This window comes from Andrena cerasifolii, chromosome 5, assembly GCF_050908995.1.
Source record: "Andrena cerasifolii isolate SP2316 chromosome 5, iyAndCera1_principal, whole genome shotgun sequence".
Lineage (NCBI taxonomy): Eukaryota > Metazoa > Arthropoda > Insecta > Hymenoptera > Andrenidae > Andrena > Andrena cerasifolii.
The window spans coordinates 16,348,876-16,367,514 of NC_135122.1; the positions used below are offsets into that span (position 1 = coordinate 16,348,876).

The 18,639-nt window shown below is 48.2% G+C and overlaps 2 protein-coding genes across 3 annotated transcripts in view; one reads left to right on the forward strand and one right to left on the reverse strand.

The window, feature by feature from the left end:
• Positions 1 to 9: 9 nt before the first annotated feature.
• Positions 10 to 1,863, reverse strand: LOC143368719 (protein BCCIP homolog). The gene is made up of 3 exons (XM_076811733.1): positions 1,703 to 1,863; positions 810 to 1,064; positions 10 to 738 (listed from the first exon to the last, which is right to left on the reverse strand). The coding sequence occupies exons 1-3, from the start codon at positions 1,820 to 1,822 to the stop codon at positions 199 to 201; spliced, it is 915 nt and encodes a 304-aa protein (XP_076667848.1). The 5' UTR covers positions 1,823 to 1,863; the 3' UTR covers positions 10 to 198.
• A 346-nt stretch (positions 1,864 to 2,209) lies between these two features.
• Positions 2,210 to 18,639, forward strand: part of LOC143368867 (protein Skeletor, isoforms B/C) — a 71,863-nt gene continuing 55,433 nt past the window's right edge. Inside the window, exon 1 of one of the 2 annotated variants that reach the window (XM_076812053.1) lies at positions 2,210 to 2,383. The gene's annotated coding sequence lies outside the window, so the exon portion shown is untranslated. Of the gene's footprint in view, positions 2,384 to 2,888; positions 2,925 to 18,639 lie in introns of those variants that run through there. The other variant, XM_076812054.1, reaches the window with a different exon arrangement.

Below are 18,639 nucleotides of genomic sequence, written 5' to 3' on the forward strand. Positions count from 1 at the left end.
GGAAACAGATTGCAGTGAGCATTATGAAAAAAAGGTGTATTATAAAAAGCTGGTTACATGTACTGTATAGATATGATACAGTTCATCGTACAAGATAGAATATCAGAGATATTATCTTTCAGAAGCGTGTGCCTTCCTTTAATACAGTATAGGCGTTTCAGGAATATGAGATGGATTAATCTTAGTCCTTTCGATTGATTACGAAACATGATTTTTTATTTTATCGATAATTGATTGCAGTTTGGTCGCCTCGAATAACAGAACCCTTCTATAAGGTACCATTTCGTCATCCCCCTCTGTCCATGTCCCGGACAGGCCACTGTCCGACTCCTTTTCAACGGAGAACTCAAAACTGCACGTCGCGTCCTCCGCGAAAATCTCCTCCTCCGGATTACTCCATATAACGGTCGGCTCTTCCGCGTTACTCTTCTTTTTGCTCTTCGCTTTCTTCCCCATCTTCTGCTCCTCCATTTTGTACAATTTGCAGATCAGTACGTAATACGAAAAGTCGAATGCCATTCTTTTGTTATTCGCTCGCTTGATTTCGGAAGTCAAGTTCTCCAAAAGTGGCACAGAGATCTGAGCAGGAATGTTAACGAATCTTTCGTTAATCAGGAGGCCTAAAGCTTCGGAATCATTCTCGAGAATGTTTTTTATCATGCTGTTAGTCGCATCTGTGGCATGCTCGTTCGCCAATTGTTTTAACAGGTCTCTGAGTTGCTGTATGCAAAGATAGTTCTGAAACAGAAGATGTTCGCCACAGTTAATCGCATCGAGGTAAGGAATACAATCAACTACGAGGAACTCACCTGTCCGCTAGATAAGTTAATTACTGTAGTAACTCCAAACACGTCGTTAATGTCGTTATCCTCGTCGTCGGATTCTTCCAAGTCCTCCGATTGTTTGACAACCGAGCCCACATAGTTTTGGGAAATAATCATGTCCGTAAGACCACCTAAATCGATATGCGCTTTCAGGAAGAGTTGTTGCAGAAGGGTCTTAATCCCGTGGTAGTCTGGATCTAAAGGATTTCTCCCTTCGAAGTCTACTTGAATTTCCATCCCCTAATTACAAGAAACCTGGGTCTTAACAATACATTCTCACATCAAGCTCATCTTGTTCAATTAACCTTTCCTTGCATAACTTCTTCGATTTTGGAAAAAATACATTTTTGGACTCGTACAAGTGATACTAATAAGGGAAAAATAATAAAAAAAATTGCGTTTTTTTCCACTTTTTCCGTCATCACGATTATGATTACTTAAAAAACGCGGAATTACAACGTTCAACGCGATCTATGTAAATGTTTAGATATTAGGATATTAGGTTGCAACAAAAAAATTAGAAACAAAAAATATGTTGCATATTTGCAACAGTATGCAACGAAGGGTTAAACAGTGAAATTAAGTCTGTCGGTAAACATTTCCCACGCTCCGTTATCGTAAAATGTCACCGACCGGACGGCCCCTGCACAATGATGACCACGCTGGTCATCTTGACAGTTCGGCGAATGATTTCGCAAGGTCGTACGATTTTTAAGCTCGTACGCTAACTCCGATCATTCTGATCCATTCGTAACGGCCTCGGCAGTCGTAAATGATCGTGAAAAGCGAGACTGTTCTAACGACCGCGTGTACGGTAGTAAGGTTAGACACGAGCGGTGATGTCTCGCGTTAGTAAAAACACCGTAAAAATCTCTTACCTGCTCTTCTATGACATTCCGCTCGTTATCCTCGCTGTTCGATGAACTGTGATCCTCGTCATCGCTACTCCTGTCCTCGATATTCCGCTGGATATCACGTTTTTTCACCGGAGCAGCCATTGTCACGAAATGACGGTTCAACTGGACCCGTACCACGTGACTCGCAGTCAGCGCGACATTCCATGACTTTAAAAACAACAACTACGTACTTAGTCAATACGTGGCCGCGAATTATTCAATTTTCTAATTTAACTATTACGTTACTCATTCCTCAGTAATCTGTATGGAGATTAGAAACACCCTTGTGCTGAATTATTTTACAAAGAAACAAAACATCTGGGTGCCACAGCTGCTGCGATTAAAATACAGCGGAAATTATTATATTCCTTGTACCTATGTATCCATAATTCAGAACAACGATGTGTAATGGGGAATTGTATAATACATAAATATTCCGTATTCCATCAAAGTTTTAGTACAGATAAAAATGCAACGTCCCTCTAGTTGCAGAATTGTTCGCCAGGTGGCGCGACGAGTGCGAAATCCAGCGCGGAGCGCGGCAAGCAATCAGTCATGGCTCATTACCCGCCCAAGCGTTTAGCGTGTTCAGTGTCGTGCTAATTCGTTCAAGTTTTCCGTACAAAGGAAAAGGTGACCTCCCACGGGCCGCGCTAAAAAAACGTGAGTCAATTCTGCGACCTTCTTTCCCTCGCTACCAAAGTGTCTTATTAACCGCAAATTAAGCAACGAAGGAAAATAACTCGCTAGCACAGGAACGGTCTCCGCTTTCGTATTCACCGCTTTCGAGGATGTCCGCCATTTGTCATGCGCCTCTAATCCCTTCTCGATAGCGGACCCAGCATTTTAAGCAATTATTTAATCGCAATTGGGGGTTTATCGACACGAATCCATTGGTAATATGCAAGATCCAGGTCTGACTAATCGAAGGAGATCGGCGTGAGAGTTGGTGAAGCGCGGGAAACTGCTACGCAGGGCGGGGGAGGGGAGGAGAAATTTGAATTTTCGAACGGGAGTCAGGGCCGTGCATGTTGTATCGAGGCGAAGGCGCAGCCGGTGGTCGGCACTGGGACGCGAAAATTCGATTAAAGTTGACGCGCATGGGCCGAAGGAAATCCTGTTTTCTCAAATTTCCCGGAGTCTGTCAGGTGGCACCACGGCGTTCACCGGTCCGCATACGGGAGCAGTGCGGTCGCATTTTTAGGTTATAAATACAACACGGAATAAGCATCTAGCCCGTATCCCCGAGTAGAGTAAAATATTGTCAGGCGAAAGAGGGACTACTGTGGCCCCCTTTGTCGTGATCTACTACCCCCCACCCTCCGTGAGATTTCGTGAGTGCTTTGAGCTGTGGCGGGCGGTGAGATGGCTGTCTCTCTCTCTTTCTTTCTCTCTTTCTTTTTTATATAACTGTCTCTCTGTCTTACTTCCTCTCTCTCTCTCTCTGTACCTATCACTGTTTCGTTTCTCTCATTATTTGGTGTTTCTCTAAATGTTCCGCTGAATAGATGTTCTCGACTACTTACTGTATTCCGTTCGCCGTGACCATCGATTGCCCCGCGATAAGCGTGCAATGTGTAATATATATATATATATATATACGTGTATCGATGTACACAATGCCACGGTGTATCGAGGATCGGCTCGAATACCAGGCAACGTAACCGGGAAATAAGTCTGGGGGACGAGTCACTGTCTTCCTTTCCAACTATCGCGACGAAGCGATAGGAAGGAAGGGAACTAACAGCCGTAAGATCTCTTTCTCGCGGAGACTGGTACCTCTGGCGCGTCGCTGTTCAATTCTCTCTCTTTATCAGAGTGATTAATTCTACGTCGATGTAACAGCATATGCTCGGAGAAATCCTCGCGATCATATTCGACTCTCGATCGTGTTCGAAACTGGTAACCACCGAAGTCCCGTAAATTTCCGAAGACCCTGTCGCGTCGAGAAGAATCGTTCTCCCCTTTCTCTCGCGAGTTCCGTTGAAATTATTTCGTAACCGGAGATCGAGCTACCCCCGGCCACCGGGCTGCCCCATATATACAGGGTGTTTTAGAATCATGGGTACAGGCGTGCCTGGCTGACGGACGAAAGTCATTCCGTCGACGTGGGTTTGTAAACTAGTCGTTCTTGAGAATCGCTAGCGTGCAGGCCCACGTTTGCGAATGGAAGAGAGCTTAGTTATTTATTGTACAGGGTAGACACTAACTATGGGTGACCGAAATCACGCGCACACCCCTCGACAGACTTCTGTTCTGTTTTATTATAAATTCCCTACCACTCAGCCGTGTAACCAGTGTTCTAAAACACCCTCCACGCGCATACACACGACTGGAATGTTTCTCATCTCTGGCTGCTCGGTGTTCCTTAGCGCTGTCTCGTAGCATAGCTGTCTCACCTGCCTTGATCTGTACTCCTTTACGTTCCATTTTTTTCCATAAACCACGTCGCATCGCGAGCGAAATGGACGCGGACCCCCGCCCCTCTGTTCCCCCGATCCCCCCTGGCTCGCGACATTACGCGGCTCCTGATTCGGTCAGCGAAAGTTCGCGGCGGCATCCTCGGAAAGTGAACTCTTCCCGAGCGGAACCGATCGAACGCGATTGGCGATTAACCGCGCCGTTACTCTCCCTCTAGCCCTAACTTGATAGCGCCGCGCGAACGATGACACCGGGCACCGCCGAATCTCGCGCGGCGCGAGGAAAACCGAGGGCGCGTACTCGCGATAGAGGCCACAGACGTCGGTCAGGATTTCGAGCTGCCGCCTCCGCGGGGCTTTGGTTTATTGATTTCCCTTCGCTTGTTTTCTTAGACGGTCCCTCTCTCTCTCTCTCGCTCAGCGCTTGCCGTTCGAAATTGGGTCAAGATCGAGGCGTCTCGATCCGAGCGCTCGGCTCCAAGGCGTACGCGGCGCGATTTCCGTGGAAACCGAACGGCGAGAACGTTGGGCATCGGATCCCGGCAAAATTCGGATAACACTGGGCTCGCGGGGAGAGGGGGCCGTAAGAGTTAATCGTTTATTGATTTTGCACGATTTCGAATGTGCTGCCCTAGACTGTTCTATACCGCTCCACTGTTTCACGCTTGCCTCGCGGTAATCTGTGCGCAACGAGCCTGCTTTCTAGTGGTTTCCCCGCTAAATCACTCGATAAACTGTTGCGCGCAGACTTTTCTATAATCCCCAATTTAGCGGATCCACTGAAATCTCCTCTGTCTTGAATGATAGCTGGCTCGAGCTGGTTTGTTGCTGCTCGCTTACCTAGATTTTAGATTACCGAAGCTGCGTTGCGTTAGCGATGCTGTATGTACATTTCAACTGTGGATTTAAGCTAGCGTTACACTTTGCACTCTACGCGCCAATAAGTAGCTTGTAAGTGGAGCGGAGCATCCGGATGTCGCGTAGATTCTGCGACGGGGTGGTCTCTTTTTGAAGGGGTGGGGGGTGGGAATTGCAGAGCGAAACGAATGAAATTAAGCCCGTATGGTTATATCGCCGGGGTGTGCTCAGCTCGATGCGCGGCGCAACTGGTTGATTTATCGGTGCTTTCGCGTAGCGTAGGCTAGCAAGAAGGCCTGAATTGGATTACGCTGCGTGCACAAATTGCTTTATTCAAATGCAATTTAAGGGTCGCGCGTCTTTCGCCCGGGCTGCAAAGGAGAGTTTAAAGAGGTCGTTGTATTAAACACCCCTGGTATATACCCCTACTCTTCGTCCATCGATTTCTCCCTTTCGTTCTAAAGTTTCTTCGAAACCCGCGAATCGCAACCCCCCTCGCGTAACGCGCGTTCAATTCCATCGACATCGGCTACGTCGCAGCTTTAAAGCCCCTCTCCACCGTGACCTCTCGAGTGGGCGAGTGGACGTTAAAATTATCCGCGCTGGATGCACGTCCCCGTCGTCGGTGGTCCTTTCCAAGGGAACGAATGCTTCGGGCTGATTACGTCGCGAGACGTCACGATCGAACGCGTGGGTGGAGCTTCGCTCTCGTCGATGGGAATTTTTCTATCGTCGAAACAAAGTTGCACCTTCATATTTCGCACTATCGGTCAAGGGTGCCCACTCCGGAGGTTGGAGTTCACGGTTTCCTACGCAGATTCGATGGATTGCCCACCCACCTCTTCGAGCGTATTAAGAAACGCTTTAGCGAACCACCAGTCACCGCGCTCCCCCGCGACAGAATCGAGATATAGGTACTCCTCAGCCTCTGGGTATCTAGGCCCTTCTTGGCCAACCACCACCCTTAAGCCCGCGATTTATTCAAACAGTCGAGGCCCCTCCGATTTCGTAATATCGAAGCGTGATTCCATGCTTCCCTGCCTCCCGACGTCCACGGTGCTCGGACTTCGATAATCCTAAACTGTTTGCCGAAGTTCGGCGAGGGTTGACACGGAAACGCGTAGCTTTCCGGGGGCGGCTCGATGATCAACCGTTTGAGGGGGATCTGGGAGGTTCGTACGAACGCCAGCGTCATCGGCTCTTTTGTATTCCGAGTAGACAGTCGGCGAGTCTCTGGTAGATATGTATATAGCTACTTTCCCTGCAGCGGGGATTCGCGCAGCGGACCCTCCCTCTGCCCCGTGTAATGCAACTTTTCACTAAATTTCACTTTTGCCGACTCTTACTTAGCCGCGGGACGGCATTATTCAGTGGCCGTTTGTATCTGGCTGGAAACTTCGCCCATTTCCCGCGCCGCAAATCATTTCAGCAGCCGTGGCACGGTTTAATGGCAGGGGCCCTTAAAGCCCGCCGAGAGAGCTGTCGCTCGCTGAATTCTCTGTCGCGGATAAAGAGGTGTATAGCCGGAGGCGTCGTCAAGGGGCAACCCCCCCGGGTAAACAGTAAATTCATTTCGATCAGAGCCAGCGAGTATTCGCGCACTTTTTTAAAGCCCCCTCGCAGCTCTCCTCCCCGTCCATCCCTCTGCTTCGTTGGACCGTTCGCGATCGCGGGAGGAAACAAAACGTCGAGGAATATAGGGTAAACCAACCAGGGAATGACCGAATTGTTGAATCTATGGACCTTTGAGATTAATGCTTCAATATATTTATGTATAACAACAGAACGACTGGTGAAATTGCGGTTAAATTTATTTTTCTTCTAACTTCTGTAAAAATAATTATTTACGCTTATAGGAATTTAAAAGAAAAACAATTATAAAATGCAAAACCTGTAGAAGCCCAGTAAATGACCGCATACTTTTAATAAGAATTGTACTTATTAATGTTTGCTTAATACGCGTAACTAAAAATGTAGGATATTAAAAGTGCAACTACACTCCATTTATAAACAGACTAGCGTCCCCCATCTCGGCTTCGCCCGAGATATTAGCGTGACTAATTCATGTTTATTAGATTTAATATCTTTTAAGGGAATTAAGTGTTTTGAAAAAAAGCTTGATTTCTTCGTAATATATCACCCAGGGCATAGTAACATCCACACGGGGTACACATAAATCTGCAACAGCAATTTTTGACCATACGATCATTCTAACATACATGTCCGCGATAATCCACTTCTCTAGCGAGAAAGCGCGCGAAGAGCTTTGCCATCTGGTGGTGACATCACGGTACTGCTGCGGGCGAGGTATCGCGCGGGTCGAATATGCGCATGCGCGCGCGAAGTAGACTGTCGTATACACGGGTCACGTGGTCTGCAAAACAGCCGTACACATGAAATGTTTACACATAAATTACATGTTAATAACGCGTTTCTGAGACATGCTACATAGCCTATGTCCATCCTAGAGTATGCAAAAATAACGTGTTAAAATTTGAGGAAGATCGGTTCAATAGGTCTTGAGTTTTGCGCGAACATAAAAATCGTCTCTCTCTTTATATAATAGTATAGATAATAATGTTTTTAATTTATAATTGACATTTCTTTGCCTAACGGTCATTCACTGGTATGCGATCAATTACTGGTTGGTTTACCCTACGGGGTCCCTTGCGAACTGTGACCTGTAACTTCTCGGGGCGAATCTGGCGCGCAGAGATAAAGAAGACGGTTCATCTGAACCGTTGCCCTACCTATCGTTCCGTCCTCGCTCTCGTTGCCAAAAGCCCCTATAACGATTCCCGTCCCAAAGCGTGTCCAGGGGATCGGGAGCTCGAGGAAAGTCACGTTGGAACGGTGAATTTATTCCCGAATTTTCTGCCACGCATTAAACGTCGCCCTGTACGCGCCCGCGGTCTGTGGACCGCCCTGTACAGGAGGGTAGACCAGGATTAATTGTATCCGTGAGCTCTCCTTTATCTCGTTTCTAAAGCTTCCGCGGCGGATTGGGAATATTACGTTACTCGTTCGGCGTCGTGACGTTGCAGGATCTTTATCTTTGTCCTTTCTGGCCCCGTTTCCCCGGTGGCGAAGGCAAACGTCGTTTCCGGTTGCACCGTTTCCCGCGCCCCGCTGCCCCTCCGCCAGGCGGGCGAATTTAAGTCGACTTTAGCGCGTTTATTATTCACGGGGCGTAGCCGCGCGCGAGTCCTGGTAAGAGGCGTAAACACGGCTGTTTCGACTTTCCCGCTATCGCCTCCCGGCTAGAGCTGCTTCAGTACTCGAATATTCGAGTGGCTCGAAATTCGATTCGAGCCCAGACTCGGTTTCCGATCCGATCCGAGCGCTCGAAAGAACCGAGCGGCTCGAATAAAGCGAGCGGCTCGAATTAACCGAGCAGTTCGAACGGGTTTCGAACGGCTTGAAACAATCTAGTGGCTCGAACAATTTCGGGAATTTTCGCGATTCTCGACCTTATTCTGCGATCTTTAAACGTTTGTAGCTCGGAACAACGTTAACCGATTTTGATGAAATTTTAGGCACGTATACAACTTACTGCAATCTACAAACGGTTTTTTTTTTAATTTTCATTACAAGCTCACAAAGAAAAGTTTAAAAATCGACCTTTACTATTCTTTTCGCTATTCCAACCAAATACATTTTTTTTTCAAACACCAGTTTTTTAGGGTAAATGTTTTTTGTTTGGAACTGTCGTACGAAAATTTGCATTGCATGCTTGCTATTTTGAAATGTAAACGCTTTGCATTGGACGAATATAATCATCGATAGTAGCGGGAGGGTTAATACAGCTTATAATATTCTAAGCATTCATATTCAATGCAACCACTGCATCGCAGTGGGGCAGCTCGAAAATTCTAATATTCCCGAAACGGATTCGAACTGCTCGGATCGTTCGAGCCACCCGATTGTTTCAAGCCGCTCGGTTTTTTCGAGCCGCTCGCTTTAACCGAGCTACTCGCTTCATTCGAGCCGCTCGGTTCTTTCGAGCACTCGGCTCGGCTCGGCTATTCGAACCGAGTATATCCCGGCTCGCTTTTTCCGAGTACTCGAACAGCTCTACTCCCGGCCGATATCTCCCCGCGAGAATTATCGCCCGCTGATCGGTCCCCGTCGCGATTATCGAACGGCGAGGGCCTCGAAATGGAACCGAACTCCGGGTAATAACTCGGCAAGACAGAATAGACGGCCGGCGGTGAATGGCGAGGTAAGGCGTCGTATTACTCGGATGTCCCCGAAAGAGAAATCCTCCTTATAATGTCGGATTGTTATGCGAGGAAGCCCCCGACGGGCCTGTATAATGCCATTGTATCGCCGGGATAACGGGGCTATTAAATTCGCCATGTGGAATACCGCCGAACGATAAAAATATCCGCGGTTCGCTTATTAAGGCCTCCTAGCCGCGTCCCAGGGTGCGCGCCGTTTCTCGAAATCGCCAATCCCTCGGGACGTGGAAAAAGGAAAACGAGACTTGACCTAAATCTTGCAAGAGGAAAAGTCTCGAGTGTCCTGCTCCGGCGCGGGGGATCTGTCAGGTCAAGATCAAAGGAAGACGCCTCGGACCACCTGCCTCGTTAGCATCAACAAGTGCAAAAAGGAACCGGAGCATAAGTCACCTGCTCCTGCCCCGAAAAAAATTCGTAATCCCGGAAAGGTCCGAGTTTCTCTCTCCTCCTGTCCGCCCACCCACTGAGGATCCGTGGAAGACGGGAGACGGTGCAACAGGACGGAGGAACTAATTTGATAGCGTTTTGGGTCATCCAGGGCCGTACGGGGTAGAGGAAGGAGCCGCCGAAGGTTGCGTCCTACTTCGAACGTCGCGATGCCCGGGGTGGGAGTGCAACAGAAAGCAACGGGGTAGGATAAGGTCTGGGTGGGATCCAGGGGTTGGGGGAGGGGAAAAAACTCAACCCGCGAGAGAAAACCGAATCAATAAACCTACGATCTCGCCTCCGGTCGCCTGCTGCCGCCTCCTACCTTGCACCTACTTATGTAACTAGGCGAGCAGTTACGACCCTTCGACGCTGCATGCTTGCATTAATGGGCCGACCGAGCACCGCGAATTACCCTGCCGCTCGGATAATTAATTAGCCGCGACGGGGCCGGGGATCTTTTGCCTTTGGTCGTGGATACGGAGCCTTCTACATTCTCGCGACGTTTCCACGCGCCCCTGTAATCAGCCCCTGCGAATTTTCTTACGCTATTCCCTTTGTGGCTTCGCGTCGTTTATTGGCTCCAAGGGGTTCATCGTCGCTGTAGAGTTTCAGATTTTCGGTAGAATTCAATTACAGGAGGGTGGCTATTTCTTTTTCTTCTTCGCTGGGGAGTATCGTCCTCTGATGTGCATTATTAAGGGGACCTTCTGGTCTAGAGCCCTAAAAAATAGGTGATCTTTAGGAATTAATTAAAGGAAAACTACTATATATAATTTAATGGGACTTTTTGCATTGTATTAAGGATGTTTTAAATTGTAGAGATATATTTTTTGTTTTATAATTAATCATTGCAGACGGCACTGGGGAGTCGTTAAAGTCAAGGCGTCAAAAAATTCATCCAAATCGGTGGGACCTGTATCTCCAAAAGTTATTATCCGATTCGACTGAAACTTTTTTTATTTTCAAGAATATACTTCTGGCTAGGGGGGAAACCAGAAAAATTACAAAAATGATATTTCTTAGAAAATAACGACACTTGAAGTTTGAAATCACCTTTTCACTATATTTTTCACCCTTTCAACGCCTTTGAAAATTATAAAATTTCAATTTTTTGTATTTTCTTCTTGTACTTCCCCTAGCCAGAAGTATATTCTTCAAAATAAAAAAAGTTTCAATCGATTCGGATAATAACTTTTGGAGATACAGGTCCCACCCTTTTGAGAACACTGTTTCGAGAAAAACGCGTTTAAAGTTTTACGTGAGTGCCGAGTGGCCGGGTGTTACCCATGCATTTGCCGCTACTTAAATGCCTATAACTTCGGGAATTCTACGAATTTCAATAAATCCTTTTAAACACGTATTCCTAAAATGTTGAACATTCGAAATATGGACTTTTAGATCGGAACCTCCCCTTAAGAGGGATAGCTTTTTGGTTTATTTACTAGGATATTTCTAGAGGCATCTCTGACGAATTCGATGAAAGATCCGAAGCGCGCAGCACTGTTTTCGCGGGCTGAGAAGGGGTGGCTTACACCCCGGAGGTGTCCCGTCAATGACCAATTTCATATTGCTTCCACCCTCCCGCTGACGGTGGTGAAGGGCCGTGCGTAGCCCGGAGCGGCAATCTGATTATGTTGCGTTCACGATCTTCTCTGTTTGATGACGAATCATTAGGAAGTTAATATAAATTCATTGGCTCGTGCAGTCGGTTACCTGTACGATTTACACGAGTGCACGAAAGATACGGCGATTTGGATAATCGCACGGTTTACTTATAGAACCGGGGCGAGCCGGGGAAATTCGCAATTCATCCGAAGGGAAATTCGATCGTGTCGAGGTCCCGCGTTACTTCATTTTCCACGACCCAGGACAATTACAGTAATTCTCGTGCGGGCAGACACCGTGGCAATTGTTACTTCTCTTTGTTTCCCCGAGACATTGTTCTCTCATTACGACAGGATGTCACGAGGTTTCGATTTCCGTAGTACATTTAAATCCTTCTACTTCCCCGCGTTCGATAGCTTGTTAGCTTTAGTTCTGCGTCTCTCTCTCTCTCTCTCTTTCTCCCTTCCATCTCGCTCGGAGTAATTACCAGAGCGCGGTGCTCCTCGAATTATTTTCTAAGATAAATCCAAAGCGGTACATCAGCGCGAGTTGTCGTCGCTCGGGGCATTACTTGCACGCGGATTAATATTTCCAAAACGGCAGAAGAGAGAACTATTAATCCCAACGATCTACTAGATCTATATTCGAACTCTTTAGTTGGATTCCATTGGTCGTTGGCTGATCTGCGAACGTTCGATTCGAAAGTCGGGACGTCGCTGCGGACACGTAAAAATTGTCCGTGCACCTTAATGGCGAAGAAAAATGCGCTCATTTACGGGGGGGAGGCGGGGGGAGAAAAGGAAAGGGAACGAAGCACAAGGCCGTGGCACAATGCTGTCTGCCTTGAATTTTGATTGGAGCGTCCATTGTCTTCCCAGCTCTTAATTATCTTTTTAATGCTGGCCCCCTTCTATCCTGCCCGCGCATGCATGCCCCTTTACGCGCGTCCACGTGTGCGCGAATTATATCCGCGTACGCGGCGCTTCTTAATAATCGCTCGCAATTAATCGAATTAATCGAACGGAGCCTGCCACCGACATAACGATCGCCGACGAGAATGTTCCAGCGGCGGAATATTTATCGGTACCTCCCCCGTATATAGCAGCATAGAAGTCGTTCCAACGGCATTTTAATTAAAGAGTAATTAAAGGGAAGTGGCGTTTAAAAGAAAAGTTTGTGCCGTCTTCTCCGTTTTCTTTTCTTTTTTTTTCAATTTCTTTCAATGAAGTTCGAAACAACGACGGCAGGGGTGGGCTCGTTGGAACGGGGAAGGGAACTCGTAAGAGGAGGGGTGCCCTTTGTTTTTCCATCGAACGTGATATTATATTTGGTTAGCTACATCGTCTACAGTCTGTTACACAAATACAGCGGGCACGTGCCGCGCGAGCAGCTTCAAAAGACTGCCTGCGAAGGGAAGATATTAAACTCCTGACATAATGCCAGCTCTCGCTCGGCAGCGAGCGTGTGACCAATAGAAACTTCAGGGAAGAATGCGAAGATTGCGCGTCGCTTCCTTTAACGCGCTTCCGTCGCGAACTTCTCAGCTAGCCCACTCGGGAATCTTCCGTTTGTCAAAGACAGTTAGGTCGTTCCATTTAACTGTAGGTATTCTACAAGACGACTGTATAAAAAAAGAAAGTCGCCCAGGAGAATCCGCGCGTACAAAGCAACGCGCTATCGAACGTTCGTGCTCGCGAAAAAACCGTGCAGTCTGCTCGGTTCGCAGTGTTATCTAGTCGGGCCTCTTGCGCATTCCAGATGAAAAGAACGAGGATATCTGGCGCGCTCGTATTCGCCGTGCATTCCAGGACATCGACTCGATCGTGTAGACCTCCGAGGCGAGGTGCATCGCTGCCTCGACACGCGAATACGTCTCAGATTTCTCACACCCTCGCGATCCGCACCATTTGCATAACCCTGGCTCCGAGTCTCCGCTTCTTTTCAACCAGACTCACGATTAATATCAAACACCCCGTTCCGACTAAAGATCCGTTCCCTCGGACACGTGCCTCGTGCACCGGTTTTCTTCAGCCAGTGTCTTGCTTCTCTCGTCCATCGTCGTCCTGGATTATCGCGGAGTCGCGACCGATGCTCGCGACAAAGCTCGCCTCATTTCCTGCGGCGTGGGAGCACCATTTTGCGAACCCGTCGCCTCGCGCGAGCGCTTCGGAGATCGCGCGGCTAAGCTCGCGAGAAGAGACGCACCCGTCGTGCCTCGAGGGGTGGTCTAGGGGGGCGCGAGAGGAGGACGGGCAGAGGTAAATAAGACAAAGGGTTGGAGAAGGGGGTGGTGTGCGTGTATGCGGCTGGAGAGAGGTTTTGGACGGGAGCGGACTGGCGAGGCGCGCGCGGAAAACGCGAGAGCTCGCGCGTGAACTGGCTGGGCCGCGGACAAAAGCGTGGCTCGAGCTTTTTTTAATTGTGTCCCTCCTACACCTGCTCCCTCACTTCCCGCGCCATCCAGGCCTCGTCCTTTCCTCCACGCCTACCCCACGTGGCCCCATTACCCTCCTCTCTCGTCCTTCGTGAATCGACTCGGCTTTATCGGCCGTATCGGTTGACTTACCCCCCGAAGGACGCCGCCTCGTGTGCCAACCCCCCTCGCGCGGAGCGGGGACGCGATTCCACGAGATTCCACGGATCCTCCGAGCGAGCACCGGGGTGGCACGGTGACGCGTGAGTCGCGGAGATAGAATTTTATTTCCCTCAGACGCCGCGCTGATTCGCGCCGGCACGCTTCGAACGGGCTTGGCAACTCGGGGAAGATACGGGAACTGCTCTTGGGGCGGGACAGGGGGAATTTCCAAGCGGAATCCTCTTGGACGCTCGATTCCGTTATCGGGCAGTAACGTTGCTTCGTTTGGAAACGATGACTGTGCTTCGCTCGAGTTTCGGAGACTAGGATTCCGAGGGAATGAAGGGGCAAACTGCCTAGCGGTAGATATCCCCTGTTCTTCCCACTGCAGATACTTGAATCCACCGTCCCGAGCATTACGAGTGTAAAAGCATTAGGGCAGCACGTTGGAAATTATTAAATAAAGGAGGCAAGCTATTCGAAATTCAGCCTCGTCCTCTGCCGCGTCGCACGAGCGAGCTTGCCTCTCGTTGAAAAAAAGGAAGAGGGAGGGGCGGAAGGGACGCTGGTAGCGGCAGAAAAGGGCAGACGACCAGGCGGTGGGGTGGTTGGATACGTTATTACGTTTTTTCCGCGCGAAACCGATGCAGACAGCGGCGAGAGATGATGATGCGATTTCCTCTCGGCGGGAACGAATTTACGAAACCTCGAACAGCCGTTTTATCGATGCATCGTCGCTCGTGCGAGAATTTCCTCTGTTTCTGGGGGAGGGGCGAGGCGGGGGTGGACAATCGGTGTAAAGGCATCCGCGATCGCGGGAGCAGCTTCTGATGATAACGGAATTATGCAAACGAACGGGAGCTCGGGACGGGGGAATATCCCTTCGATGGAACTCGACTCTTACCCCCTTGTACTGGTGCAGTGCGATAGATAAGCAAGAAATGTGTTTTACAGAGAAGAGTGATTAACTCGACTGTTTGACATTGAACGAAGTAAAGCTGCGCCCGGTTGGGCGCGGTAGAAATCGCGATTAGGTGGAGCAGAGGAACTCCCTTCGCGTCCACATTGCGGCAAAACTGTTTCATCCCCTAATAACCTCGAGTGTCCTTTTTTTCGGCGCATCGACGCTCGCGACATCGTTCTTCGGGGGCTTCATTAGCAGGGTCGTTACCATTAAACCCCAGGCAACAAAAACCATCCGCAGCTTCAACTTGCTCCGCCGAATGCCAGATACCCGATGGTATCCCAGCCAGAATCCGGCCACCAGCATCCCTTTGCCGCGCGAATTCAAGTAGTCAAAGTGCAACAGCTCCGAAGGGATGCCTCAGTTGCGCGAACACCCGTGCAACTCTGAGTTCCAAGTCTCTCTGGAAATGCGAATTCACGGAGGCGGGCCTGCGAAAAGCGGAGGGTAAAGAGAGAGATCTGAAAGCTGTCGCAAGGACGAATTGGACAGCGGAAACACCGAAACACGAATATACAGGGTGTATCGTAGTAAATAGTGACTCCGCGTGATTATCGATAAAAGATAAAAAAAAAGAAAATAGACTCTGGCAAGTAAACATTCACTTATAGGGAATGTAGTTTCCAAAAAAGCGATTTTTTTATTAAGAGAACTACCTTAGGAATTTTTTTTACACAAACAATAATTCCCCGTTTATTATTTATAAAGAAGAAAGTTGGGGTTTTCTCTTAGAAAAAATGTAACTTTACATTTGATCTCTCACCATTTCTTTATTTTTCAAAATATTCAAAATCGGCCCTGTTGGACGATAGCTATTGAAATACTTGATAAGAAGATTTTATTGTTTTTGATTTCAGACATGACATACAGCTGTTTTCAGGCCCACCGTTTAGCCGTCTAAAATCGAGAGACTTTCGGCTATGTATGCATAACTTTCGAAAAACAGTAGTTTTTTAATTGAAACTTTTTTTTTAAGTAGTTCATAATACTATGTAAAGATAGTGAAAAAACGGGAAATCTTCATCAAGCCGTTGACTTGTAAAAAAATCCACAAAATGTACACATTTTCCGAGGGTTCAAACGGGTATACCCCCTTAAGCATTTGTTTAAGAATAAGCAGCGACTGAGAATACCGCCCTTAGTTGCTATGAGTACTTTAAAAATATATATATTCCAAATCGCGAAACTCTATTCCCTATAACTGAATGTTTACTTGCGAGCACGGGTGAAGTGGGTGTCTTCGAAATGGATTTTCTGGAAAACGAAGGTCCATATGGAAAAATTTGATTCTACACATTCGATGCGCTGTTTTGCGGAGCATTGCGTGGTCACAGCATATGTGACGGAGCATCGCGTATAACGCAGGGAGGCAGGTCCGAGAAAGAAGTTCATTTCTCACTGAAATACCGCGATATTTCCACTGTGCCAAAGCGTTACGTGCGCACAGCTGACTAAGATCTACAATTCAGCTTCTGCCTCGCAAAGAAGCACCCCGTGCTGGGAGTCGAATCGGAAATAATGCGAGGAATGAAACCCACCCCCGCCGGGGACCCCTTTTATTATCGATCCTAACGTTTCGATCGTTGACAAATTCCTGGCGTTCCTAGGGGAGTTCCATTCGATCCTCGTCGTCCTTAGAGCTGCGCAGTGAGATTTTTAATGTAATTTAATTTGTGCGCGGCCGACCTTCAGCGAGCTGTATGTTTCATTTAACAGATTCGAAGGATAAGAGGGTTAGCCAACCGATTGGCTCGCGGAACGCAGTGGGTATCCTTTCGGCCATGTCGTGAAATGAAATTAAATCCCTCGGCTCGCTGTCAATCAATCTCGATCCACTCGGAGATATTTGACGGGCGCCGCGAAAATACGCATCGGCGAGTCCTTTCCAGAAATTATGTTGCGCGCTTATTACTTGCCGTTGCTCCACAACGGAATATATTTAATTAAATCGGTCGGTGATTGAAAGCAGATGGGACGTGCGCGATTTTAACGAACCTGTCAACGTCGTCATTTCACCGTCTGCCGGCCACTCGATATTCGCATCCGGCCGATCGCAGATGCTCGAGCGCGCGTTATTGTTTCGCGCTTGTCTTCTGAAACGGAGAAACGTTACTGTTTCGGGGAAAAAATCGTTGTAAAAATCGGATATTACTCGACCGAACAGATCCAAACTCAATAGGCGCTCGCAGAGGTGACACTTATTTCGCTGTTAATTCTAATTAATTATAATTTCTTTGTAATTCGCGGATCTCGAAAGATTCGCATCACGACGAACGCTTTAACTATCCCTTCGTGCTTCCTAGATTATAGGGCATCAGCTCCATGGGCGATTAAGCAATCGAAAGTGCTATCGTTTGCTCACCCCGCGATCACGGGTATCTAACAGACTCCCCCTTGCTCGGCTGTGTCACAGTTTTCGAAAACCTCCACCGGGACACGCCCATCCCACCCAGCTTTGGCCACTCCACCCTGAACTTGGTCTTTTTTATCCTTCTCATCCCCCTTTGTTCCTATCTTGTCCGTTATAGTATGTCTGGTCTGGCTGCTCCCGGGATTATTTCTATATTTTAATCCCCTCTTTGTCCCCCGCGCCACCGCCCGCGACCCTCCCTCTTGCTTTAACATTCTTTTATTCCTTAACAGTTATTTTATTCCCCGGTCTCCGTGGTTTTTCGCGGACGCATGAAGGTTTCCCTCGAAGGATCGTTTATTTTCCTTCTAGGTCGAACGCGATTCTCATTTCCCTGTTTCTCAATTATTCGTCTCTTCTTTCCCGCCAGCGTCCCACCGCCACCCTCCCGTCTCCTTCTCTGAATTTCTACCTGACTCTACCTCCCGCCCCCCCGGAGGGAGTATCATCCCCTCGAGCCCGTCCACCCACCCCTCCGCCTCGGCGTAAACCGACGCGACCAGGGAAACAGATAAAGCCGTTGAGCTGATTTCGAATTCTTTGCTGGGACAACGAAATCGTATTACATTCATTAAAGACTACGAGCCGGCTAAGAACACAAAACACGAGACACGGGGGTGTGGGCGGTGGAGCTGTGTAGTATGCTGGCGAAACGTATCGGGGGGGGCGAAGGGAGACAGAAGGAGGGCGAACGATCTAACCGCGGCACGTCGCAAGAAGGCACGAGCTGCAGCTGCAGCTAAAAAAGGCTGCCACCCCCTTCTGTCTGACCTCCCTTCCTGCTACCTCGCTGGAATCCTCGACGTGCTTGCGGTCCGCTCCTCCTGGTCCAAATTTCGTCTATGTCCGCCTAGCGATGGCGTCGATCTTGCGATCTTCGACAGCCACCTCGACCTACGCACCCTTAAGGTCTGCGCACACATATCCGTACCCGTCAGTTCCGGGCCGTGAGGATCAGTGTTAAAAGGTATCGTTTGCGTGCTTTACGTATCGCGAAACACGTATCGCGATAGGTGTCGATCATTTGTTCTTCAATAAAAAATATCTTCTCGTGCCTCGCACATTTTTGGACAAAATATTTCTCTGAAAGAATGAACGAGACTGAAGCGTTATCTATTTGGATTTTACACAAAAGATGTAGTAAAAAACGAGCGAAGAGGAAACTTTCGGTTCATCCCATAAACAGCATTAGACATGAAAAGGGAAGCGTGTGGAGGAGATTGTATAGATTAAAATGTACTTTTACATTAATAGTTAGCAGTGGATTGCTGATGTCGAGGAAAGCACCCATTCACAGGAAACCAGATGTTTTACCGTGTACCAGCATTGGAGTAAAATTTACTTAAATCTACCTACTTAAGGGATTTTTAAATTTTCATTACAGGTGCAGGAAAAAAAGTGGAAAAAACGACCTTCA